At 38.3% G+C, this 27,977-nt stretch overlaps 1 protein-coding gene across 1 annotated transcript in view; it reads left to right on the top strand.

The window, feature by feature from the left end:
- Positions 739–27,977, top strand: part of TYR (tyrosinase) — a 110,997-nt gene continuing 83,758 nt past the window's right edge. Inside the window, 2 exon segments of the mRNA NM_001287562.1 lie at positions 739–1,673; positions 11,259–11,475. Coding sequence (NP_001274491.1) covers positions 855–1,673; positions 11,259–11,475 — 1,036 coding nt within the window. The 5' untranslated portion in view covers positions 739–854.

The raw sequence follows: 27,977 nt of genomic DNA, 5'->3' as shown, positions 1-27,977 counted from the left end.
CCTCTGTCCATGGGATTTTCCAGGCAAAAATACTGGAATGGGTTGCCATTTCCTCCTCCAGAGGATCTTCCCAAGCCAAGGATTGAACCTATGTCTCTTGATTCTCCTGCATTGGCAGACAGGTTCTTTACCACTGAGCCACCTGGGAAGATTTCTTTCAAATATTCACCAGAAAACGTTTCCAAAGTAAAGCTGACGACCCAGCTATCAAAGTGATCTATCCTTAGCAATATTCAGAAAATGAGCAATTAGACAGCAAGTAGCAGCTGGCATCAAGATAATCTGGAAGCATATCAGAAAAAGTTTTAATCTTCTGATACTTTGTATAAAATAAATAAGTTTCAGATATAAGAAATAATCTCCAGGCTGTGAAAAATGTCTCTTCTTGAAAAGCCAAATCCTACCAATGCCTTGGCCTATTTATTATTTATGGTCTTTGAGAAACAAACCATCTTACGTGCAAAATCTCTAACACTACCTGACTTGTCTTAATAAAGAGGCTCTATTCCTGACATGACTTCTTATTTTCAAATTGAAATATCACTAGTTATATAGTAAATTAACTGGGATTCTAACCATAAGACTTAAACTGTTAATGGTGAATAGTGTTTCTCACTTTAACATAGGCCTATCCCACTAATGGGATATATGCCAACTCCAGAGAAAAGTTAGTCATGTGGTTTTCAGAAGATGAAAGCTTAGATAAAGGCTGAGAGGGTTTAATGCTGGAGGTGGGAGTGGTATTATATAGATCTTAGCCAAAACATGTGATAGTCACTGAGTGGGGAGCTGGAAAGGGAAGAGTGTGACTCCATTAACCAGCTCAGGCAGACCGTGTGAGGACCGGAGGAAAAATGCTCCTGGCCGCCCTGTACTGCCTGCTATGGAGTTTCCGGACCTCTGCGGGCCACTTCCCTCGAGCCTGTGCCTCCTCCAAGAGCCTGATGGAGAAGCAGTGCTGCCCGCCCTGGGCGGGCGACGGGAGCCCCTGCGGCCGGCTCTCGGGCAGGGGCTCCTGCCAGGACGTCATTCTGTCCACGGCGCCGCTCGGGCCTCAGTTCCCCTTCACGGGGGTGGACGACCGCGAGTCTTGGCCCTCCATCTTTTATAACAGAACCTGCCAGTGCTTTGGCAACTTCATGGGATTCAATTGCGGAAGTTGTAAGTTTGGATTTCGGGGACCCCGCTGCACAGAAAGGCGACTTCTGGTGAGAAGAAACATCTTTGATTTGAGTGTCCCAGAGAAGAACAAATTTCTTGCCTATCTCACTTTGGCAAAACATACCACCAGCCCAGACTACGTCATCCCCACGGGCACCTATGGCCAAATGAATCACGGAACAACGCCCCTGTTCAATGACGTCAGTGTTTATGACCTCTTTGTCTGGATGCATTATTATGTGTCAAGGGACACGCTGCTTGGGGACTCTGAAGTCTGGAGAGACATTGATTTTGCTCATGAAGCCCCGGGTTTCCTGCCTTGGCATAGACTCTTCTTGCTGCTGTGGGAACAGGAAATCCAGAAGCTGACCGGGGATGAGAACTTCACGATTCCATACTGGGACTGGAGAGATGCAGAAAACTGTGAGGTTTGCACAGATGAGTACATGGGAGGTCGCAATCCTGCAAACCCTAATCTGCTCAGCCCAGCATCCTTCTTCTCCTCTTGGCAGGTAAGGTGTGCAGGACATACAATATCAAAGCTTAAAAGAACCTTAGCCATCACTTCTGGCAGGTCTTCAGAAACCTCCTTTCCCATCTGTTCTTCTCCTGCCAAGCCTAGAAAATGTCCCCTGTCAAGAGCTCTCAACATACTTTGTAATTTTCCTTTATAGCACACTTCACAATTGCAGTTCCATACAGATTTGTGTGGTTCTTTGTCCAATATCCTGTACTTGGGTCCTAAAATCTAATGAATAAAAAGTATTTGGTTCATCACTCTATCTCCTAGCACATAATACGATGCCAGGCAAATTGTAAGAGCTCATGAAGTATTTGTTGAATCAATGGACAAATGAGTATTTAGATGATTAAGTAAAAAAAAATGATTTAGGTCAATATTTCTGAAATTTTATTCTCAATAAAATTCAGTGTATAAATTGAAAATACAAATATCTGGCCATATCCCAGGAATCCTATTGATAAGAATATTCAAAGGAGGATCCTGGGAAGACATCATTTAGTAAATGTCTATAGTGATTATTACCATTAGGAATTTAGGGGAATATTACTTAGATTAAATCTTCTTTTAAAAAATATGAATACTCAGGCTTAAACAGGTAAATAATGAAAATAGCTAATATTCATTGATCGATTAACAAGTGTGAGGCCCTGTTCTGAGTGGTTTTGTGCATTAATTCATTTAATAATCTTACTAACCTTCCCCATGTTAAAGATTAAAAAAAAACAAAACTGAGGTTTAGAGATATTACATAACTTGTACAGGATACCAAAGCTAGTAAGTAGTAGAGACAAAATTTGTTCTCAGGCAGCCTGGTTGTACAACCACTCTATAATATTTCTAAGGACCTATCTGCGATGATATCTTTAGCCAAAGGATCTGACCCATCCTGACTCACTTTTTAAATAGGATGCAGAAGAAATGAGCATTTTCCCTAAACATGTGTAAACTTTTGAGGTATAGGATAAGAGATCACTATTTTGAAATTTAATTTCTATTTTTCCTATTCTGATTTTTTCACTTTGGATTAGGGGCAAAAGGTAGCCAAAGAAATATGCTTTTAATTATTTATTATTTTAAAACTATAAGGTAGAAGGAATACTTGTCTGCCTGTGTTCCAACCATTTCTAACACAGCACTTTTGACTAGCTGTACTTTATGGAAATAAGCTCAATATTTAAATAAGATGGGAAGAATCTTGCCTTCTCACCAGGAACTCTGCAATTTTGATATGTGAACTGCTTCCCAAACACTCCCCTCCCCCACCCCCACCCCTAAACCCCACACTAAGTTCCTACAGCTTCCAAATGAACCTATTGAAACGCATTGTAAATGGCCACTGTAATATCTGGTGTCACTAATGTCAGCTGTTTACCAAGAGCAAGGAGTGTATTTGTGCAGGAAAGGCTGGAAAAATGTGCTTCAAAAAAATCTATTTCAATAAGCCTTCAGACCTACTACCTTAATCTATATAGTGAAGAACTCATCTAACTCTCACATCCTCTGTTACTGCTTAAAATACTGTTAAGCTTGAACATGGGATTTTTCAGTTAGTTATAATGCTTTCCTTAACTGTACAGCTTTTCTTGAGCTAGAAAAACTGGTGGATTATCTAAATTACCAAAACTTTACAACATCCACACTGAAGCTTCATAGACAAATACTAATTGATATTTAATTACGTGTGTGTGTGTGTGTGTGTGTGTGTGTGTGCTCGCTCTGTTGTGCACAACTCTCTGTGACCCCATGGACTGTAGCTTGCCAGCATCCTCTGTCCATGAAATTTCTGAGGCAAAAATACTGGCGCGGGTTGTCATTTCCTCCTCCAAGAGATCATCCTGACCTAGGGATTGAACCCTGTCTCCTGCATCTACTGTACTGGCTGGCAGAGTCTTCACCACTGAGCCATCTGGGAAGCCACTAATTACATGAGAGCTAGCAAATTATGGTAACTTTTCCGATTCATTTATTGATTATTGAGTGGAATTTTTCTCTTTTTTCTTTATGATTGTATTCAACTTTACTTCTAAATAATTTTATTTGTGTCTAGTATGTAAACACTGGGTTAAAATAGTTGCAGCATTAGATTTAACATCATTCTATGATTAAACCACTGTGGAGTAACTGGTGTTAAAAATAAAATTAGGAAATACAGAGGACAAAGACCACTGAAGAAAAGTCAGCAAACAATAATTTAAGTAAGGAAGGTGAAATGAGTGAACATTTATGTCCACCTGCTGTGAGCAGTGTTGCTATGTGTGGTTACAGTCAAACTCAGTTCTAGCTGGCTATTTCCATTCCTTTGCACATTTCTGGTTAAAGTCCTTTAAAAATGAAGATCAGTTATTTATATCGATTTAATGCAATTAAATCAATGCAACTGACCTAACTCCGAGAGATGGGGAAGGACAGGGAAGCCTGCATGCTACAGCCCATGGGGTCGCAAAGAGTGGGACATGACTCTGCAGCTGAACAACAGCAACAACGCAGCGGTTCTCAGTATCTTCTAAATCACTCACTTAAGAACTTAAAACTTTTTATGTGCTCCACCATCTACCTTCTGCCAGAAAATCATATTCAGGAGGTCCACTGTGAAGTTCAAGCACCTGTATTTTTAAAACCTTCTACTGTAATTCTAATGCAGAGCCAGCCCTAAGAATGACTGATTTAATTAATATGGAAATTGTTTTGGTATCTCTTTCACTTTACAAACTTAGGTTCTATAATAAACATATCACTAATTTAAATGCTTTTGCCTGAATTGAACCCTCTAATAAAAAACTAGACTGTGTGAGATGGTGAGACTAAATAGCTTCCACACTTGGTGAATTCATTAATATTTTCCTAAGTAGTTATACTCAGCCCCTTTGGTTAAAAAAAAAAAAAAAAGCCTTCTTCTTTTTCTTGATTTCAAATATCTTTGAAATATCCTTGAAATATCTTTCAAATATCACACACAAAAAATGGAGTTTTCAGAAATTCATAGAATTTATAAACTCTTAGCTGAGAGACTGCCATTAGTCTGTAGTGTTGTACCTACATTTTGTAAAACATAGTGAGGCCCCCAAAGGTACAATAATTTGCCTAAGGTGACACAGCTGAGGACAAAAAACAACAGTGCTTCTGACTCCAGTGCTATTTCAAGTCAACCATGCAGTTTCCTATTTATAAAGGGCCATTTAGGCTGAGAAAGGATCAAACGAGCCACTAATTCATGGATGTAAATTCTAACTTGTAGTCACTTTAACTCTCAAAGTCACTTGCACAGACAACTGCAGCAGATATTCTGAAGTAGTCCTTTTCATTCATGTTATAGTGAAAATATTCCATTAGGTGTTTATTCACAGCCCTTATTCAAGTAGAATTGACCTCCCCTCTTGTGTACTATCATTACACTTTGTACAGATTTTATAACATAGTACCTATAATTCTTCAGGTTTTCAGACCTGTCTTTATCTAATAGACTGCCAGCTGTTCCAGTGTAGAAACCATTTATAATTTATCTTTATATCCACAGAACCCAGGAACATAATATATACATAGAATGGGCTTTATCAGTATATGCTAAATTGAACAAAATTGAAAACCATAGAAACATTAGCTCCAGTGCTAACACATATAAAACTAAACTCTGTATAGACATAGCTAGATTTCTAGAACGTTAAACCATAACCATAACCTTAACTACTGGATAACCAAGGCCAAGAAAACAATGATGCCCAAAATAAGCAGCAATTTATAACCTAGAATAAAACATTTTTGGTAGCTTTCTCTACGTGTGTGTATGTGTTTGTGTGTGTGCAAAAAAAGAAAGCACACATAGAGAAGATCAAGCATGTTATAACCCAATCTGAGTTTTAAGTGAGACTAATAATATTTACGGACAAGGTTTATTATTAAATAAAGTAATACATTAAAAAGCATTACTTAATTACTAAATGCTACCTTTTACAGAAAGCTTATTTTCAGTATTCATATCTCCTTTGTATATTTGTTCATTTATTATTTTTTTGGTTTGTTTAATTCCAAAAGCTTTTAAACTAGAAGCATGTTTAAAGTGCTCCTGAATTAAAGCAGTTCACTGATTTTGGAGGTTGTTGCGGGGCGGGGGGCGAACTATGCTCAACACAATTAGATCCAATGTTATGCAAGCAGCAGATGAGCTAGCTGTAAGAAGAAAAGGTATTTCAAGAATAGCTGTTATGATGGATCAAAATAAAGAGAAAAAAGCATTTCCAAGATGATGGACATGAGTGAAGTATGGCCAGGGAATTCACTCATCAGGTGAAAAGCACATCACATGGAAGCAAACAGTAGGAAGAAAAAAGTTACAATTCAGCAGAGAGTCATGGGTTTTAGGTAACCATGGCAACAGCTAGGTGAAATAACAGCTTCTCTTTTTTCTTTATGAAAAAGATTCTGTGGAATGTCATATGTTTTACATTCTTTTAGATAAACCTCTAATGCCATAATAGAATTTTTGCTCCTAAAGCTTTTAATAACTGGGCTTTTTTTTCCTGCTATTTCTTTAAAGTTAAGAGAACACTAAGCTCACCTTCTCCATTAATACATCCATTTCTTCTTTTTCTTTTTCATTTGACTTGGGACACTTGATTTTTCTCTACATTATATAAGTCACCTTTGTTGAAACAGGAAAAAAAAAAACAAATTCCTCATCAGAAGACTTTTGTCACCAGATTCTCCCTCTGCCAATTATCTGATGATATTGGACAAGTTATTTGTAATCTTTGACCTTTGGCTTCTTTTCTCAACAGGAAAAAATGGGGTGCAATTAAGATATATGTGTGCTTTCTGTACTAATGAAAATACTAAGCTGAACGGAAAGCAAATTAATGAAGTGGAAGGGGATAGTCTTTTGAGCCATAAAAACATGACTTTTGTAACTCACTTAGCTACAAGATCCTGGAGAAGTTACTTAATTATGTGAGAACTTTCCCCCCTGAAAATTAGAATAATATATTTTAAAGCATTATTCTGAAGGGATTCAATGAAAACTGTTAATGTAAAATGACTAGTTTAGTATCTGACATATTCTTTGAATTTTAAGTATGGAATTATTATCACAATATATCCTCATATGATATATTGATGATAGCTATTATAATAATGATTATTCATCTTGTGTAATAGAGTCAGGGTTAACAATTTGGTGGCCTGCCTAATAGTCTTGTATGCAATAATATAATAGCTGTCATTATTAAACAGTCTCTACTTGGCATTATGTACTAAGTGCTTTACATAGGTAAAATTATTTGATCCTTCATAAAAAGTTGTTATAGTCCCCATTTACAGATGAAAAACCTTGATAGTAGGAGATTATGTAATTTGCTCAGTTTGCAAACCATATCTAATTGCAATCTCCATGATCATAGCTAGTGCTAATGCTTTCTCCTACCCTGCCTCCCCTTCTATATCAAATAGAAGAACAATAATTTGAGATTTATTTCAAATTATTTCTGGAACTGGGGTAGATTTACTCATTGTTACTAATACATTTAGCCATCTGAACATTTAATCACTTGGCAGTTGTGATTTAAGCAAAATAGTTTCATTCCAACCTCTAATTTAACTCAGTCTTCTGCAGGAGTCTTCTAGGCAGTAGGATTTTTTAGATCTTTTAAAAATATCTGGATATGATTTATTTTTCAAACAGGAATGAAAGTGCTTCCATCTATATACATGCTGCAATGGGTAGTTAATTAACACTATAAAGGGATCCAATATATTACATTTAATGCAAAAATTGTTGTTCCATCCCTAAGTTGTATCTGACTATTTGCTACCCCATGGACTCCATACATCAGGCTTCCCTGTCCTTCAGTATCCCCCAAAGCAAAGTAATGTTTCTGCTTTTCAATATGCTGTCTAGGTTTGTCAGAGCTTTTCTTCCAAGGAGCAAGTGTCTTTTAACATCATGGCTGCAGTCACCATCTGCAGTGATTTTAGAGCCCAAGAAAATAAAGTCTGTCACTGTTTCCACTGTTTTGCCGTGAAGTGATGGGACTGGATGCCATGATCTTAGTTTTCTGAATGTTGACTTTTAAGTAAGCTTCTTCACTCTCTTCTTTCACCTTTATCAAGAAGCTCTTTAGTTCACTTTCTGCTATAAGGGTGGTATCATTTGTATATCTGAGGTTATTGATTTTTCACAAGATATACTCTGATATAAGTTAAATAGGCAAGATGACAATATACAGCCTTGATGTACTCCTTTCCCAATTTTGAACTAGTCTGTTATATATATTTAATGCATATTTAAATATAAATAATGTGTTTAAGTATATTTTTAAAACAAACACATGTAAATATGACATATATTAACATTATATTTATTATTTCATATTACAGTTGAAGAAATTGAGACTTAGCAAGCCTAAATAATATATTCATCGACACATTGCTAGTAAGTTGCTGAACCAGAATTGAAGCCCACACCAATGTGAATCTGGAAATAATTTTTTTTCTAACACACAACCCTTGAATTAATAAGTGATATCTTTATGACTGGAAATTAAAAGCTTCTCCAAGTGTCTGTTGTGTAACATAGCAGCACCCATTCCTGGGGAGCAAGGCTCATACAGTTCTATTTGATGGTGGTTTTACTCGATGGTATTTGTGGTAAAGAACCTGCCTGCCAACGCAGGAGACATAAGATGTAGGTGTGATCCCTAGGTCAGAAAGATTCCCTGGGGCAACCCACTCCAATATTCTTGCCTGGAGAATGGACAGAGGAGCCTGGTGGGCTATAGTCCATGACACTGCAGAGTTGGACATGACTGAAGCGACTGAGCATGACAACACAACTTGATTTTACATTCTTATAGATTGCTAACTCACTGGAGTAGGACACTGATAGGATTGCCTTGATTATTCTTAACAGTGATATAAACAGCTAAGCAAGAAGACTCGCTTTAAAAATATTGTTTAATGTACCTTGCCTGTTGCCATAAATTAATCATGATACAGGGCTTTAGATCCTACCAGCCTTTTACACTCTTCCACATTCAGTTTCCTTATCATTAAAATAGGAATAAAATGATATCGACCTACAAGATCATTTGTGAATTTTAGAAAGTATACACAAAGATACCCTTCCTGTTGAGAGTGAGGACTCAATATATGTTTAACACAAATGATACATTTTTGAAAATATCTTTTAGGGCCAATGTTGGTACCAATAACAGAACTAGGAAAAAATGGTGTTCAACACATGTTGGTAGTTGAAGAGTCACTGATTCTTCCATTGATTTTTTTTAATTATTCTATCAAATATTTATAGAGTCTCTATTCTAGATTCTGGGGATGAACAAAAATGAAAAAAACAAGAAAGTTATCTTCATGGAGATATTATTTTTTTTAAAAAAGGAGGTGCTACTGACTATCAAGGGAGATTAAAATGAGTCAAGTTTGAGTTTGACAAACAACTCTATTATCTACTCAGTGGGCACAGGCCACTTATGGATTAAGTGCTATTGTGAATAGTCACAAATGGCAAGGTGAGCTCTCCTGTACTTTATGCTTCAATTTAAGTTTGTTATCTTGCTACCTGTTTAATTGCCCTCATGGAACTTAAGGCATCGATGATTTTCAGTTGAGGAATTAACTTACATACTACTGAGAAAAAAAAATCTGCTAATTAAATTATAATGTGATATTTTTAATCACTTAGCATTTTTATGTTGTATTTATTGGAAGAACTCCTTTTGACTTGTCAAATATTTTGATGATAGTTTATTCTTCTGCCAGCATGTAAGTGAGGTAACTCAGCTGGTAAAGAATCCACCTGTAATGCAGGAGACCTCGGTTCGATTCCTAGGTCAGGAAGATCCCTTGGAGAAGGGATAGGCTGCCCACTCCAGTATTTTTGGGCTTTCCTGGTGGCTCAGACAGTAAAGAATCCTCCTGCAGTGTTGGAGACCTGGATTCAATGCCTGGGTTGGGAAGATACCCTGGAGAAAGGAATAGCTACCCACCCCAGTACTCTGGCCTGGGGAATTCCACGGACAGAGGAGCCTGGCAGGCTGCAGCCCATGGGGTCACAAACAGTCAGAGATGACTGAGTGACTTTCACATATAAACGAAATTGTAAGCAAAATAATTTGGCGAAGGATCTCTAACTTCTTCAGATTTTAGAGTCAGACAATTCTGAATTACTTTTTAAGTCACAGTTGACTTTTTAAATTTTTCTTTTTCAAAATATTGGTTTAACCTTGAAGACTAATTAGAATATCAGATAAACAGTAAGGAATGGATGTGCTTAGGCAGAAATGAAGGCATGGATGGAGAAGCGCAGGTGAGGCACAGAGAAGAGTAGCCAGCCCGACTTCCTCAGTTGGATCATAGAATTTGTAAACAAATAGAGATTCACGATGTATTCTGGAGGTAGAATTGACAAGTTTGGCTGATGATTTCAATGTGAAAAATAAAGGGGAACAAAATACAGATGATAACAGTCTTTGGTTACAAAATGAAGATTTATGGACTTCTGGTTTAAGTTTCAGGATAGTTGATGTGACTGGAAGTATAGGGAGACAATTTTTTAACCTTGTTTTAATTTCAAGGTTTTTTTCGTTTTTTAACTTCTTTTTAAATTTAGTTTTTATAGTAAAGTGGCTCGGTGGTAAAGAACACACTTGCCAGTGCAGGAGACACAGGTTCAATCCCTGGGTCAGGAAGATCCCCTGGAGAAGGAAATGACAACCCACTCCAGCCTTTGGTGGGAAATCCCATGGACAGAGGAGCCTGGTGGGCTAAAGTCCACGGGGTCAAAGATTCAAACACAGCTTAGCAACTCAACAATAATAACATAGTCGATTTACAATGCTGTGCTAGTTTCAGGTGTACCCCTAAGTGATTCAGTTATACGTGCATATATATCTTATTTCAGATTTTTCCCCTTATTAGCTATTAGGAAGGAACACATTTTTTTTTAAATACTACATTTTAAATGCTTGTGAGATAACACTGAAATATGAAGTCAGAGATGGATATATAGGGTTAGAGCTCAGAAGAGAGCTTTTGAACTTGAGATAGCAATCAGAAAGTTCTTATCATGCAGTGGCATGTAAGCCATGAAACTGGTTATTATAGCCAAGGAGGCAGATAGAGACAGAATTAAAAGAAGAGGGTACAGACCTAAACTCTGGGCCATGGCTAGCTTCACAGGCATATGCCCAGTGAAGTTACACAATGGATGTTTAGCAAATGTTTGTCAAATTAATTTTCCTAACAAATATCTGACAACAATTATATGAAGTAATTATTATTATTTGTTCAATGAGATCTATGGAATTTATTTTCTTAAGTGGTAGAAAATTATTTTCTTTTCCTATTTCCTCCTAGTCTTAAGTGGCAAGACTAGAACTGCGGTCTGAACTGTAACTTTCATGGGTTACAGTTACTCTGCAAGCGTCAGAAAGCTGCTTCCTTCAACAGTTTAAGACATGAATCTCCTGATGATTAGACATCCAAATATCCAACACCCAAATAAGGAATCCCAACCTCCCTACTTTCCCCCTTTTACAACACTCATTTAACACAAAGGCGTTCTGTGCAGATCATCTGCAGCAGACTGGAGGAGTACAACAGTCGCCAGGCTTTATGCAACGGGACGTCTGAGGGACCATTACTGCGCAATCCTGGAAACCACGACAAAGCCAGGACCCCGAGGCTCCCCTCCTCGGCTGATGTGGAGTTTTGCCTGAGTTTGACCCAGTATGAATCAGGTTCCATGGATAAAGCTGCTAACTTCAGCTTTAGAAATACCCTGGAAGGTAAACACTTTATCTTTTTTTTTTTCACTCATTTAAATTTTCTGTTTTTCTGAGTTTATGTTTATAAACTCTTATCCAAAACCCTGGGCCCAGAAGTGTTTGAGAATATGATAATATAAATATAACCAATCACTCTAGCAGAACATGGGTGGCACACATATTCCAAAACATGAATAAATCTTCAGCAAATTGTATGGCTGTACCTACTGTGGCAGTAGACAGAAACAATAGGCAGCCGACTGGAGAATAAAGTCCGGTTTCACCACTAAAATATATGGATGCCAAACGAAACAACACATTGTTAGAATTTTTGTATTTTGGAATCATAGATAGAGGACTGTGGACCTATCACATTTTTCTACCTTTTAGTATTTTTATCTAGTTTAAAATATTCTGAACACAAGCTGCTTTGAGACAAGTCCATGTTCTTAACTATAATAAGGATAAAATCCAGAGGTCAGGTTAAGGTCCCATCCTGTTATCCCTCAAGTTTTCTGTGCTTTATCAGAGATCCCCTCTCACAGCCTCTTCTAAGGCCTACTTACTTCTGCAAAGCTCTCAACCTTGGTTGCACCTTCCCTTAAGTACCTGCTCATCCTTCTCGGCTCGGCGCCATCTCAGTCTTGAGAACGCATCTCTGCCACCTCAATTTTCACTGTGGAAACAAACCTACAAACAAAGAGAAAACAGGAACATTCACTCAAGTTACAGATTTAATTTGAGTTCCAGGAAGTCACAGGCCGCCAATTCGTGGTAAGGCAGATACTCAAAATTTACCACTGGATATTTTACCTCTTTGGCACCTTCTCATGGAGGTGAAACTTTCTCTTTTCCTATTTCCTCCTTAACCTCCTTAACTTTATGCTTGATTCTCGTCATTGTGGTTTCTGCTGTGTCCTCTAACTTCTGTTGCTGAGCTACGCAGAATAGTTTCATTGTCTCTTTCATTTTCCTGTATTCTTTTAATCCCGAACACCTTAGAGCCTTGCTTTTTCCCAGAAGAATTTAAATAAGGAGAGTATCAGCCTAAAGAGAACATGGTGCAGCTATTAAAATAAAAATTTTCTTTATTTTCCTTAAATAGTGTTAGTAATTAATGTTTTCCAATAAATCACCATGTGCAAGGCACCATGCCATTCTGTGTAGCACTGTCTCAATTCTTACAACCATCCTCTGAGGAAGTAGCATTGTTATTTCCCATTTAAAGAGAGGAAACAAGATTAGAGATATTAAGTACTTTGGCTACCATCCATTTGATAAGTGGCAGAGCTAAATATGTTCCTAGATTTGCCAAGTGCCAAAATCCAAGAGTCCTTTCTATTGCACTCTGATGACCCTGAGTGAGTTGAACATTTCTTGAAGGCTGAATATCAAGCTGGTCCTACAATAATATGAGAAAGCAATGTATGGTGCGCAAGAGTCTGAACCTACAAGCTAAGAGAAAGGAACACAGACAAGTTGGTGGTCCCCGCATGGGAGGACTGGGCACACTGTTGGATTTCGTAGGGGTTAATAGCCAGATTCCAGATGTTGACTTAAAGACATTACAAAGTAGGGCTTGATTCTCAAGGGAATTATAGTCCATTACAGATTCAGTCAGTTCAGTTGCTAAGCTGTGTTTGACTCTCTGTGACCTCCTGGACTGCAGCACGCCAGGCCTCCCTGTCCATCACCAATATCTGGAGTTTACTTTTGAGTCAGTGATGGTGATAAATCCAGACATCTCATTCTCTGTCGTCCCCTTCTCCTCCTGCCTTCAATCTTTCCCAGCATCAGGGTCTTTTCCAGCTTGATTCCAGCTTGATTCTAGCTTGTGGTTCGTCCAGCCCAGCGTTTCTCATGATGTACTCTGCATATAAGTAAAATAAGCAAGGTGACAACATACAGCCTTGATATACTGCTTTCCCTATTTGGACCAGTGAACTAAAATGGACTGGAATGGGTGATTTTAACTCAGATGACCATTATATCTACTACTTTGGGAAAGAATTCCTTAGAAGAAATGGAGTAGTCACCATAGTCAACAAAAGATTCTGAAATGCAGTTCAGTTCAGTTCAGTTCAGTCGCTCAGTCGTGTCTGACTCTTTGAGACCCCATGAACTGCAGCACACGAGGCTTCCCTGTCCATCGCCAACTCCTGGATCCTACACAAACTCATGTCTATTGAGTGGGTGATGCCATCCAACCATCTCATCATTTGTCATCCCCTTGTTCTCCTGCCCTCAATCTTTCCCAGCATCAGGGTCTTTTCCAATGAGTCAACTCTTTGTGTGAGGTGGCCAAAGTATTGGAGTTTCAGCTTCAACATCAAACCTTCCAATGAACACTCAGGACTGATCTCCTTTAGGATGGACTGGTTGGATCTCCTTGCAGCCTAAGGGACTCTCAAGAGCCTACTCAACATCACACTTCAAAAGCATCAATTCAGCTTTCTTTATAGTCCAACACACATCCATACCTGACTGCTAGAAAAGCCATAGGCTTGACTAGATGGACCTTTGTTGGTAAAGTATGTCTCTGCTTTTTAATATGCTGTCTAGGTTGGTCATAACTTTCCTTCCAAGGAGTAAGCGTCTTTTAACTTCATGGATACAGTCACCATCTGCAGTGATTTTGGAGCCCCCCAAAATAAAGTCAGTCGCTGTTTCCACTGTTTCCCCATATATTTGCTAAGAAGTGATGGGACCAAATGCCATGATCTTAGTTTTCTGCATGTTGAGCTTTAAGCCAACTTTTTCACTCTCCTCTTTCACTTTCATCAAGGCTCTTTAGTTCTTCTTCACTTTCTGCCATAAGGGTGGTGTTATCTGTATATCTGAGGTTTTTGATATTTCTCCCAGCAATCTTGATTTCAGCTTGTGCTTCATCTAGTCCAGTGTTTCTCACAATATACTCTGCATAGAAGTTCAATAAGTGGGGTGACAATATACAGCTTTGATGTGCTCCTTTTCTTATTTGGAACCAGTCTTTTGTTCCAGGTCCAGTCTGAAATGCAGTACTTGAATGCAATCTCAAAACGACAGAATGATCTCTGTTCATTTCCAAGGCAAACCATCCAAATCAATGCCCCGATCAGTAATGCTGAAAAAGCTGAAGTTGAATGGTTCTATAAAGACCTACAAGACCTTCTAGAACTAACACCCAAAAAAGATGTCCTTTTCACTATAGGGGACTGGATTGCAAAAGTAGGAAGTCAAGAAATACCTGGAGTAACAGGTAAATTTGGCCTTGGAGTACAGAATGAAGCAGGGCAAAGGCTAACAGAGTTTTGCTAAGAGAACACACTGGCCATAGCAAACACCCTCTTCCAACAACACAGGAGAAGACTCTACACATGGACATCACCGGATGGTCAATACCAAAATCAGATTGATTATATTCTTTGCAGCCAAAGATGGAGAAGCTCTATACAGTCAGCAAAAACAAGACCGGGAACTGACTGTGGCTCAGATCATGAACTCCTTATTGCCAAATTCAGACTGAAATTGAAGAAAGTCAGGAAAACCACTAGACCATTCAGGTATGACCTAAATCAAATCCCTTATGATTATGCAGTGGAAGTGACAAATAGATTCAAGGGATTAGATCTGATAGAGTGCCTGAAGAACTATGGACAGAGGTTTGTGACATTATACAGGAGGCAGGGATCAAGACCTTTACAGGTTATTCAGATATATTTTCTAACAGTGAGAAAGCATGAACTTTGTTATTTGGGAAATTAAGCTTATCTTAAAAATAACGTAGGGATCCTCATTTCTTTGGATCTCAAGTCAAAAAAGAAAAGTGGCTTGAGTCATGTCAACAGAGCCAGTGGCTTTCAAATAAGTTTCTAATGTGCAGAATCAGTAGAGGACATCAGGCTTATTGTAAATAATTTGTTAATACTAATGTCATGTTTGTAAATTATTTTTTCCTATAAAGCATTCTTATGTACACACAATCTAGTATTCTTTCTTGAGGAGAGAAAGGACATTATACAACATAATATTAATAAGTATTCAATGTGTGTTTGATGATGAAAACACAAATATTATCTACAACTCTTCCAATTGCACCTAACCCAACACTTAGTTTGTCTATACCAATTTTATGAAGCTTATTTACTGGTAGCAAGATGTCAGAAAACATTGATCTCAGCCACCAGCAAGAGCTTTTCCTTACAAGGGACACATTTATTTATTCTTATCTTTAAACTTTTACTAAGAAATAATGTTAAGCTTAAACAGAAAAATTACAACAATAAAATCTGTAAAAAACCACACATATGCTTTCTATTCAGATTCACTTACTGTTTACATTTTAAGTTTTCTTTCTCTCATTCACACATATACTTTCTACTCATATTTGCTTACTGTTTACATTTTATCTTTTTTTTTCCTTTCTTATTCTGAACCATCTGAGGATCAATTGCATAGATACATTGCAAGGGTAAAAAATACTTTACCCTTGGATATTTCACTGTATCATTCTCTTATATAAGCACAGAACAGTTAACAACTTCAGTAAATTCTATATAGGTGTAATGCTTTAATCTGCTGTTTATATTGTAATATTTTTAATTCACTAATGATATCCTTTCTATCATTTTTTCTTCTCTGTAACAGGCTTTAGTCTAGGGTCAGGTGACATTTAGTTGTTCTGTCTCTTTGAGTTTCTTTTAATCTGAAACATTTTCACAACCTTTTCTTAAAGGAGATTCACAACTTTTAGAGAATATAGTCTTCCAATTTTTAAGAAAATGTTCCTACTTTCAGCGGGTGGGCCTCCCAGGTGACTCAGTGGTGAAACACCTGCCTGCCAGTGTGGGAGACTCTGGAGATGTGGGTTCAGTCCCTGGATCGGGAAGATCCTTTGGCGCAGGAAGCGGCAACCAGTCCAGTATTCTTGCCTGGAAAACTCCATGGACAGAGGAACCCTGGTGGTTGTAGTCCATGGCGTTGCAAAGAGTTGGGCATGACCAAGCATGCACATAACACATTTTAAATAGAATTTTTAACAGAATGGATCCAGGTAGTGTATTCTTAGCCAGAATTTTATAGAAGTGGTTTTGTGTCTTTCTAAGAGAGTATGACAGCTGAAGGTAGATGGTGAACATCTGTCTCACTTAGGAGATATTAATTTGATCACCTGCTCTAGGTGTGGCCCAGATTCCCCACTGCACAATAACCATTCCAGATTTCACCACTGAGCATACCTTTAAGCTTATTTTTGTGACTCTGTGTCTCTGTTTCATGACCTATCATTTTTAGCTTTTTTTTTTTCTGGTGCAAAAAAATATTCTAGATTCATCTTGTGCCTACACTGCCCAAAGTCTGGAATCAGCCATATCTCCAAGAAAGAGAGGTTCCTTTCAGTGGGGAAGGACAAAGACAAAGAAAAAGATGGAGAGAATAGTTTGCTCACTGGAGAGACAGAGTTCATCTCAAAACCGGGATAGGATCTAAGGATGAGAGGGGTCTTGGACTTCAGAGAGTGCCCAAGTGGGTACAGCCGCCAGGGAGACAAGGCTGGAGAAGCGGGAGCACAGGCAAACACTGCTCTCTGCTCCCTCAACTAATGCAGGTGGAGCCGAACTGTGGGTTTAGATTGAACTTCACAGTTATGGCTGCCTTTTCTTTTTTCATTTGGGTCTTATTAGAGGTATGTAATGTACTCCCCATAAAACAGATTCCCACAGTCAGTCCTGGGATGGAGGAACTGCAGCTTTCCTCTTGGATTTAAATGCTAAAGTAAGGATTGAAGATGTGCGATTTATGAATTGCATGAAAGAAACCCTGAAAGCAAGGAAAAATTAGCATGCATTATAAAAGGTAGTCTTCTGGTTAGGTGGTCCCTGTGGAGTATGGGCTATGGATTCAAAGAAGAATCTTCTCATGTGCAAATCTCTGATACCCATGGTGTGTTGCATTGCACACTTTATAATAATGTTAATGCAAAATTCATACTGGAGTGTATATTGGAGGATGAGTATGAGTTGGCAGTTTAGCAAAGTAGTTAAAGGCAATCTAGGTGACTGGGATTTGATTTAAATTCTACCACTTCCTACATCTGTTACCTTTAGTAAGCTATTTAACTTCTTAGGGCTTTAATGTCATCATCTGGAAAATGTAGATAAGAATAATAACTTACAGCATTCATATAAGGATTTAATAATATAATACATGTAAGGAACATATAAGATTTCTTCAATAAATGGCAGCTATTATTATGTTAAATGGGAATTAGTTTTTGACAACTTGGTTATCAGTCATTAATTTTTCTGACAATTAGCTTAGAAGCAAAGTATAGACTGAATCCTGAGAAAACAGATTATGATGTGTGAAGCATAGAGAAAAACAGAGAGGAGCAAGGATAGAAAAGAAAATTTCTTGAGATAGACTCAGGGAAGGAGCATTTCTGGAGATAAAAGCTATTGCTTTTCAGGGTGAATTCCCAGAATCAAGGAGAAAAGAGCAAAAGCGGCTTCTGTTACCTAAAATAGAAGAAGGTACAGGAACAAGGAACTACTCTAAATGAATGGTATGTTTCAGCCTCAAGCACATTGCAACATAGAACCATGGGACTTATAGTTTGAAGACTCTTCTCAACATATTTGTTTCATCATCTCGCACTTTGCTGACATGTCCACCCTAATGGTATGTCTGTGTGGCCATTTAAGGATACAGATCAACCTGTCTCATTAGGGAAAAAAAGGAAGTTCTTTATGTTAAGATGAAATCTAATTGCATTCAGCTTAAAGAGTCCTTCATGAACCTGGTACTATGGGAAATTATGAAAGTTCAAAGACATACAAAGATGACTCTTACACACTTTCTGACCTTGAGAAGCTCACTGTCTAGTGAGAAAACATCACACAAATCCACAAGGAAGATGCAATATGATGGTCAATATAAAATGAGATAGGAACCCAGAGCTAAACCAGAACTATCTCCCAAGCTGGTGCAACTGGAACTGAAAGTTGAAATATCAGTAATTTCTCACCAAGAAAAGAAAGGAAGGAAAAGCATTTCTATTAGAGGAAACAACTTACACAGTGAAATAGAAGTACGAAAACATAAGTGTAGATAAAACAAAAGGAGAAAGTATATATGGCTAGAATAGTGTTTATAGTGAAAGTGAAATTAACTCAGTCGTGTCCAGCTACTTGCAAAACCATGGACTATATAGTCCATGGAATTCTCCAGGCCAGAATACTGGAGTGGGTAGCCTTTCCCTTCTCCAGAAGATCTTCCCAATCCAGGGACTGAAGCCAGATTGCCCATGTTGCAGGTGGATTCTTTACAAGCTGAGCATAACGGAAGCCCAAGGATACTGGAGTGGGTAGCTTATCCCTTCTCCAGCGGATTGTCCTGAACCAGGAATCAAACTGGGGTCTCCTGCATTGCAGATGGATTTTTATCAACTGAGCTATGAGGGAAGCCCGTGTTTATAGTGAGAAATAGCAAAGACGGATATAGAAAAAGAAGGCGGATCATAGAAAAAGCTAGGGAATTCCAAAAAAATCTACTTCTGCTTCATTGATTATGCTAAAGCCCTTGATTGGATCACAAAATCTATGGAATCTTCTTAATGAGATGGAATACCAGACCACATTACCTGTCTCCTGAGAAACCTGTATGCAGGACAAGAAGCAACAGTTAGAACTGGACATAGAATATGGGACTGGTTCAATATTAGGAAAGGAGTACATCAAGGCTATATATTGTCAACCTGCTTATTTATATGCAGAGAATATCATGCAAAATGCTGCTCTGAGTGAAGCACAGTTGGACTCAAGATTGCTGGAAGAAATATCAACAACCTCCGATATGCAGAGGACACCATTAAACTGGCAAAAAGTGATGAGAACTAAAGAGCCTCTAGATGAATGTGAAAGAGAGTGAAAAAGCTGGCTTAAAACTCAGCATTCATAAAACTAAGATCATGGCATCCAGTCCTATCACTTCATGGCAAATTGATGGGGAAAATATGGAAACAGTGTCAGATTCATTTTCTTGGGCTCCAAAATCACTGCAGATGGTGACTGCAGCCATGAAATTAAAAGATGCTTGCTCCTTGGAAGAAAAGCTATGACAAACCTAGAAAGTGAAAGTGAAGTCGCTCAGTCGTGTCTGACCCTTTGCAACCCCATGGACTGTAGCCTACCAGGCTTCTCCGTCCATGGGATTCTCCAGGCAAGAATACTGGAGTGGGTTGCCATTTCCTTCTCCAGGGGATCTTCCTGACCCAGGGATCGAACCCGGGTCTCCCGCATTGGAGACAGATGCTTTAACCTCTGAGCCACCAGGGAAGCCCTGACAAACTTAGAGAGTGTATTAAAAAGCAGAGATATCACTTTCCTGGCAAAGGCCCATATAGTCAAAGCTATGGTTTTTCCAGTAGTCATGTATGGATGTGAGATTTGGACCATAAAGAAGTCTGAGCACTGAAAAATTGATGCTTTTGAACTGTGGTGCTGGAAAAGACTCTTGAGAGTCCCTTGGACAGCCAGGAGATCAAAACAGTCAATCCTAAAGGAAATCAACCTTAAATATTCATTGGAAGGACTAATGTTGACGTTGAAGCTCCAATACTCTGGCCACCTAATGCGAAGAGTTGACTCATTCGAAAAGACCCTGATGCTGGGAAAGACTGAGGGCAAGAGGAGAAAGGGGTGACAGAGGATGAGATGCTTGAATGACATCACTAACTCAATGGACATGAGTTTGAGCAAACTCAGGGATAGTGAAGGACAGAGAAGCCTGACGTGCTGCATTCCATGGGGTAGCAAAGCATTGGATATGACTTAACAACTGAGCAAAAACAACAATAGAAGGTGTAGAATATACTAATCAATAAGCTGTGGGAGGATGATGAATGGTGAGGACTTTATCCAAGGTAAGATGAAGGAGATGAAGATGAGTTGGTTGGAGTATGGAAACTCTTGTAGACTCTAGAATACAGAGTATCATAAACACTTGGTGACTATTTTAGGAGGCAGAAAGGTAAGCATCAGATTGAGAATTATGAAACTTCTGCCATTGACTTCTAATAATTGGTACTTGTTTTGTCCTCTTAAGCTGTGCAACACTAAAACATCTAGTTTATGTAGCAGCTCTTCTTAAAAAATCCCTTCTATTATGATTCTCTGGAATCTTTGTTTTTTCAGGCAGTCTATTCACCCTTTCTATTTTATTGTGACTACCTGGAAAGTATCTTACCTTTTCATTTGCCAGAATTTTTTGAGGAGCAGTCTGGTGGTAGTTTAGTTGTTCAGTCATGTCCAACTCTTGTGACCCCAGGGACTGTAGCCCACCAGACTCCTCTGTCCATGGGATTTCCCAAGCGAGAATACTGGAGTGGGTTGCCATTTCCTTCTCCAGAGGATCTTCCTGAGCCAGGGATCGAACCTGAGTCTCCTGTGTTGCAAGCGGCCTCCTGCATTACAGCTGGATTCTTTACCACTGAGCCGCCAGGGAAGCCAGTTGTAAGTCAGTTCTGGGTTTTCATGAAAGATAATGGGAATTTTGAAATCTTGAATAAAGTCGTGAGGTAACAGTGTTCATACCAGAAGAGAAAGGTCAGTGACAGGTCACAATGACTTCTCAAAGGATGTTCTAGTTTCCAGTCTCCCTGCCTGAGAAATGGACTTTCTTAGTATATCCAGAAATGGTCACACAAACTCAAAATATAAATTAAACTGAGAACTACTGTGTGAACCAGAATGCCAAGGAGATTGGTTAAGTGTGATGAGCCATTCTAGTGATGGCAAGGCTCAAGCGCTTCCTTACCCATCTTCTTTACCAGTGCTGCTGCTGCTGCTGCTGCTGCTGCTAAGTCGCTTCAGTCATGTCCGACTGTGTGACCCCAAAGACAGCAGCCCACCAGGCTCTCCCGTCCCTGGGATTCTCCAGGCAAGAACACTGGAGTGGGTTGCCATTTCCTTCTCCAATGCAGGAAAGTGAAAAGTGAAAGTGAAGTCACTCAGTTGTGTCTGACAGTGACCCCATGGACTGCAGCCTACCAGGCTCCTCCGTCCATGGGATTTTCCAGGGAAGATCCCTGGAGTGGGGTGCCATCGAAATCAAAAAACTAAGTAGTATAGATTGGTGTACTCTGACTTAGAATGAGGTGGAAGGTTTTGAGAAAGAGTTCATACAGACCAGGAAAATTTTTCTTTGCCTGGATTACTTAACCCCAGAATTATCACCTTGCCAACCTTGTTGATATTCTGAACAGGCAATGATCCTGATCATAATAACAACAATAAAACCCAACTTTGTTGATATTCTGATCATGCAATGATCCTGATCATCATAATAATAAAATCTGCTTTGTGCCAGACTTCTCATTTCCCACATGTTATATCACTTAATCCTTGCAATACTATTGCAATATTTAATATTCACAAATTAAGCTGAAGCACCATCTTCAGTGAAGTAATTATTCCAATGAGTTTAGGAGACATCCTGTCTCCTTCTAGTTGAATGAGCTGATTCAACTAATTTGACCCAAAGAATATTCTTTTTTCTTTTCACTTCAAACTCTCAGTGCAAATAGGATCCTTTCTATTACATGTAAGAAATTTAAATAAGTATCCTGGATATTATTGTCTGAGTGAGTTTGCTTTGAATTGGGATTCTTTTTATTAGGAGGTAATGTTACCTTTTTAGAAAGCCTGAAATAATATGGAGTGCTACATTAGAGAAAGTACTGTCACTTCAGTTGTGTCCGACTCTTTGCGACCCCATGGACCGCAGCCTGCCAGGCACTTCTGTTCATGGGATACTCCAGGCAAGAATACTGGAGTGAGTTGCCATTTCTTTCTCCAGGGGATCTCCCCGACCCAGGGATCAAATACAGTCTCTTACTGTCTCCTGCATTGGTAGGTGAGTTCTTTACCACTAGAGCCATCTGGGAAGTTCAGAAGAAAAATATCTCATATTGGGACAGGGCCATTTAAAAGGGATTGAAATACTAATTTTGAAGGCATGTAACAATATACTTGAGCATCAATTCTAACATTATGAGCGTCTTCTCCCTCATTTAAAAGTGTATTTAATAATTACATATCGAGGCTATTGTGAGGATGTACACATCCATACCTCCAACTGTGTATGCAAGACATGTTTCCTTTCCCCCCAACACCTGTCTTCTTTGCAATCTCATTAGTCATCCCAACTTCCCTTATAATTAAGCATAGGTTACTAGTTTAATGATATGTATTTACTAATAATAGTTTTCATTTAGATTTTTTACCTTTTGAAGGTAAAAAATGGCAAATAGCCATTTTCCACAGGATAATATTTTTTTTCCAATAAATATTTCAATTTAAGGGCCTAGATCTTTAAGGAGAAAGTTAACAATGTATCTTTTCTAAGTGTAGAGTCAGGCATTTGGTCTGTGGAGACTTCACTTCCTTGGGACAAATCTTGGGGAAAATGCCACCACTCATTAGCAATAAAAACACCGCAAAGAAAAATTAGAATTCTATTTTATGCATTTGTTCACTTAAAAATTATGAGTTGGGAGATTTGAGGAACCAAATACAATTTGGCTATGCCTCATGTATTTGTACGACTGCTTTATAATCTTCTACAACGACTGATCTAAAATCCTGTATTTTGGTTTCAATATCTACTTACATCTACATACATCTTATAATGTATGGAGAACTCCAAAAAGCTTTTTTTTAATGTGGGTTAGGTTGATAGCTACTTGCCATTTTTAAAACTAAAACATAAGATTTGAAAATATTTATAAAATAATATTAGTCATTCCATGCTAGTATAAATAACATAATTGCAATATATTTTCAAAAAAGTAGTGAGTGGCATGACACTGATTTATATATTTGCAAAAAAAAAAAAAACCAGACATCTGGATTCTATGTCTGCTTCCACACTCAACATATTATGACAAGATGTTTAATTGAAGACCTTGAAGAAAATCCATCTTCACACATATAAAACTGGAATAGGAACAGTGTTTTAAAAATATTTTTTGATAATTCTGGATCTTCTTTATCTTTCTCTACCAAAACTTAACTTGTATAATTTCTTAAATGTTCAGTTGTACTGTCAAAGCTGAAAGCAGATCAATAAGCTTTTTGTATTTGTTATATTAAAATTTGTTGATCTATCTTACATTATGAATGATTTTTATCATAATTAGTTTGTAATATCACATATGGATCATTTGTAAAATAGGTTCACTGCAATATGTAGATCTTTCAAATGCTGACATTTCTCATTGTACAATACTAAATGTCAAATTTATTAATATCACTAACAATCTCATGAGGAATGTCTTAAAATACTGAGAATCTGGCAAAATTATAGTTACGGAATAAAACATTCCAAAATTCTAATTTTTGCTTGAAAGCTAAAATTTTCTCATTGCAAAAAATATTATCAGTTGTATTAAGTAACATACTTACTTTGAATAAATTGTCTACCAAACTGCCTAATTCTGAATAATCATAGTTAATTTCTCAATTGTACCTTCAGGTAAAAATGGCATTCCTTGGAAAGTACTGTATATGGTTACTTCAGTTTTCAACACAAGCACAAGTGCTTTTTCTCTAGGTGACCACCATATTTCAAAATGCAGCAGAAACATTACATATGTAAAATATTACATGTGTATCCCATTCTGGCTTCCCTAAGTTGGCAGAGCAGAACTTAGAGCTCTGATACACTTCTAATCCTGCATCTGTTTCATGGTCCAGCACCAATCACTCTACTCTACGTGGGAATCTTAGAAGAAATTCTTTTGTGAAAACATTGGACATTTTAGATGCCCGAAAATATAGAAGAATCATAGTCAACACACTAATAAAAGTATACATTTCCACTTCTGAGAAAGTAGATTAGATATACTTTTCCCGATTCCTCTTCGTTCTCTGACATGAGTCTCAGCGATATATTTCTGAATGTGTCTCCTCAGATAAAGGAAACAAAAGCAGAAACACAAAATGAGACTATCTCAAGCTAAAAATCTTCCTCACAGTTAAAAAAGGTAAAATGAAATGACAGTCTACTGAATGGAAGGAGATACTTGCAAATCATATATTTGATAAGGGGTTAATATCCCAATTATACAAAATTCATACAACTCAGGAGAAGGAAATGGCAACCCACTCCAGTATTCTTGCCTAGAGAATCCCATGGACAGAGGAGCCTGGTGGGCCATTGTCCATAGGGTCGCACAAAGTCGGACACGACCGAAGTGGCTTAGCATGCATGCATGCATTGGAGAAGGAAATGGCAACCTACTCCAGTGTTCTTGCCTGGAGAATCCCAGGGACAGAGGCACCTTCTTGGCTGCCGTCTATGGGGTCGCACAGAGTTGGACACACTGAAGTGACTTAGCAGCAGCAGCATACAACTCAACAACAGCAAAAAGAAAACAAAAAACACAGAACCTAATTTAAAAATGTACCGAGGAGTTGGATAGACATTTTTTCAAAGATGGTCAAGAGGCAGATGAAAAGATGTTCAACATCAGTAATTATTAGGGAAATGCAAATCAAAACCACAATGAGATATCATCTCATACCTGTTAGAATGGCTTTTATCAAAAAGGCAAGAAATAAAAAGTACTGGACATGGGTTCAATTTCAAGTTAGGGAACTGAGATGCTGCAAATACTGTGACTTGGCCAAAAAAGAGTGTTGAAGAAGATGGGGAGGAAAAAAGTACCCTCTACAACTGCTGGTGGGAATGCAAGTTTGTACAGCCACTGTGGAAAACAATATGAAGATTCCTCAAAACAATTAAGAATAGAATTACTATATGAAACAGCTATTCCACTTCTGCATACTTATCTGAAGAATAAGAAAATATCAATTTGAAAAAATATATCCCCTGAATCTGCCTTCTATGCAGGAGACCCGGGTTCATTCGCTGGGTTGGGAAGATCCCCTGGAGAATGAAATGGCAACCCACTCCAGTATTCAGGCCTGGAAAATTCTATGGACAGAGGAGCCTGACAGGCTACAGTCTATGGGGTTGCAGAGTCGGACGTGACTGAGCAACTAACACTACTTATGTTCATATATTCATTACAGCATTATTTATAAGATATGAAAACTAAATGTCCATCAGTGGATGAGAAGTAAAGATGAGATAAACACACACACACACACACACACACACACAATGGTATATAACTCACCCTTAAAAAAATAGAAAATTTTGCCATTTACAAAAACATGGATGAACCTTGAGGGTATTAGGGTACATGAAATAAGTCAGACAAAGACAGATATTCTATTATTTTACTAAAAACAAAAATAAATAAACAAAAGGAAAATAAATAGATACAGTGAACAGAATAGTGGTTACCAGAAGGGAAGGGGTTGAGAGAGAGCAGAAAGGGCAAGTGGAGTCAGTTGTATGATGACAGATGGAACTAAACTTTTGCTATATTGTGTACAGAAGTTGAATATAATGTTGAACACATGAAACATATAACATCACAAACCAATGTTACTTCAAAAAAATTTTTTAAAATAAACTTTTGACTTTTAAATTTCAAGAAACTTACTTAGGAAAATCTGGTCTTTTAAAATATCACAGCTACAAATGCCAAGGGTTAACTCTAGTCTCCATCTTTTTAGAGCCAATCAATTTCATGCCAGAGACTATGAATAATTATCCTTTCAAAAGTGAAATTTAAGAGGGTGAAAGTGCTTATTTATTTACTTAGGTCAATTTCAGCAGAAATTTATATCACAGCTTTAGCCAGATCCAAGGGAATACATGTGAAATAGGAGCTTATCTTTTATGCTGAGTGTGTGGTGAGATACCACTTTCCTCAAGATAAAAGCTATTCAATTGTTTAAAAAAAAATTCATTAAGGTTACTACATTGTACAACTCTACGGGCAATATCCAAATTTTATTGTATTGTGCTAGGGAATTAAATTATCATAAAATACAACATAAATGGTACTCCTTAGGGTTTCGTATTTTTATTGTCCTATAAATTTATTCTGTCTCAAAATTTAAAACTCAAAAAGAAAACAACAGCTAACATTTATTGAGAGGTTACTACTAAATAAGGTATTTTAGTATACAATTTATCTGTCCAGTATCAGCCTTGATTTCTATTTATTATCCCCATTTCATAGATTAAAAAAAAAAGCATGCTGGAAGCCATCTGCTTGCAGCACATAAATCATAAGAGCTGAAATCCAAATGTAGATCATAAAACCTTGAATACAAATGCTGAATTCTGAGCTCATAATCTCATTGGGAAATGCTTAGATTATTATAAAGATACTCAGATCCTTGAAAAATAACTGTTACTCACCTCAAGTCCCTGTGCCCAGTGCATAGTGAGGCCAAATGATACCAAAACATCAGAATTTGGAGGAGAAAGAGGTTTATTGCAGAAGAGGGGTGGTTCACCCCTCTTCTGCAATTAAAAAAAAAAAACAACCCAAACTCCCAGAAGCCTTTCAGCAAAGTCCTTCACTCAGCTAGGTGACCGAGGGGTGTGGTTAATTGTTCCATACTTCTTGTTCTTGCAGCTGACCATGTGGGTCAGGTCACGATGTTCCTGTAAACCTCCAAAACAACAAATGCTATTATCTGTTCCGCAAAATTTTATCAAAAAGTATGAACTGAAGTGAAGTGAAGTGAAGTGAAGTGAAGTTGCTCAGTCGTGTCCGACTCTTTGCGACCCCACGGACTGTAGCCTACCAGGCTCCTCCCTCCCTGAGATTCTCCAGGCAGGAATACTGGCGTGGAGTGCCATTTCCTTCTCCAGGAGCTCTTCCCAACCCAGGGAAGATAAAATTTAATACTCTAAAAGTATAGTATACTTTTAGAGCATTGTTTTAATACTTTCAAAATTATAATATATATACTTTTACAGTATAATTTTAGTATTATACTCTAAAAGTATTATACTCTTAAAGTTTAACAACCAGAGAAGGGGCTCACGGAGCCTCCCTCAGATGTCAGAACAGGCTCCTTTCGCACCTGCGGGGCAGCTGGTGTGAGGCCAGGCAGGAGGTCACCTTCGCCATCGACAGTCCTCACAGTAGCCCACAGGCCGCCACTCCCGCGTGGATGCTCGCCGGCTATCACTGAGGGCGCCGCTGTTTCGCAGTTTTTACAAGCCAAACAAAGGGCCCCTGCCCTGCCCGGTGTCAGCGCTGGCAGGCAACTGGGCCAGGTTCCACAGACTGCCACCCTGGGGGACTGCTGCCGTGGGGACCACCGTGACTCTGACCGCTGGTGGAGGGGACGGCTAGCGACCAGTCTCGCGATAACAGTCGCACACTGACAGCTGCTCCTGTTGCACGCTGTCTTGAGCTCAAGACTTGAGACCTTGTGTAAGTCAATGAAGTTCACAGAGCACATCTTTTTCGTTTATAAAATGGAGATGATATTTCTGTATTATCTCTGAATGTCCATGTATCAAATAAGATTATTGCTATTTAGTCAGTAAGTTGTATCCAATTCTTTTGTGACCCCATGGACTGTTGATTGCCAGGCTCTTCTGTCCAT

The sequence above is a fragment of the Capra hircus genome, chromosome 29, assembly GCF_001704415.2.
Source record: "Capra hircus breed San Clemente chromosome 29, ASM170441v1, whole genome shotgun sequence".
In the NCBI taxonomy this organism is placed as follows: domain Eukaryota; kingdom Metazoa; phylum Chordata; class Mammalia; order Artiodactyla; family Bovidae; genus Capra; species Capra hircus.
Note: the sequence above shows the minus strand (reverse complement) of the source record. Positions and strands in the feature narration are given on the sequence as shown.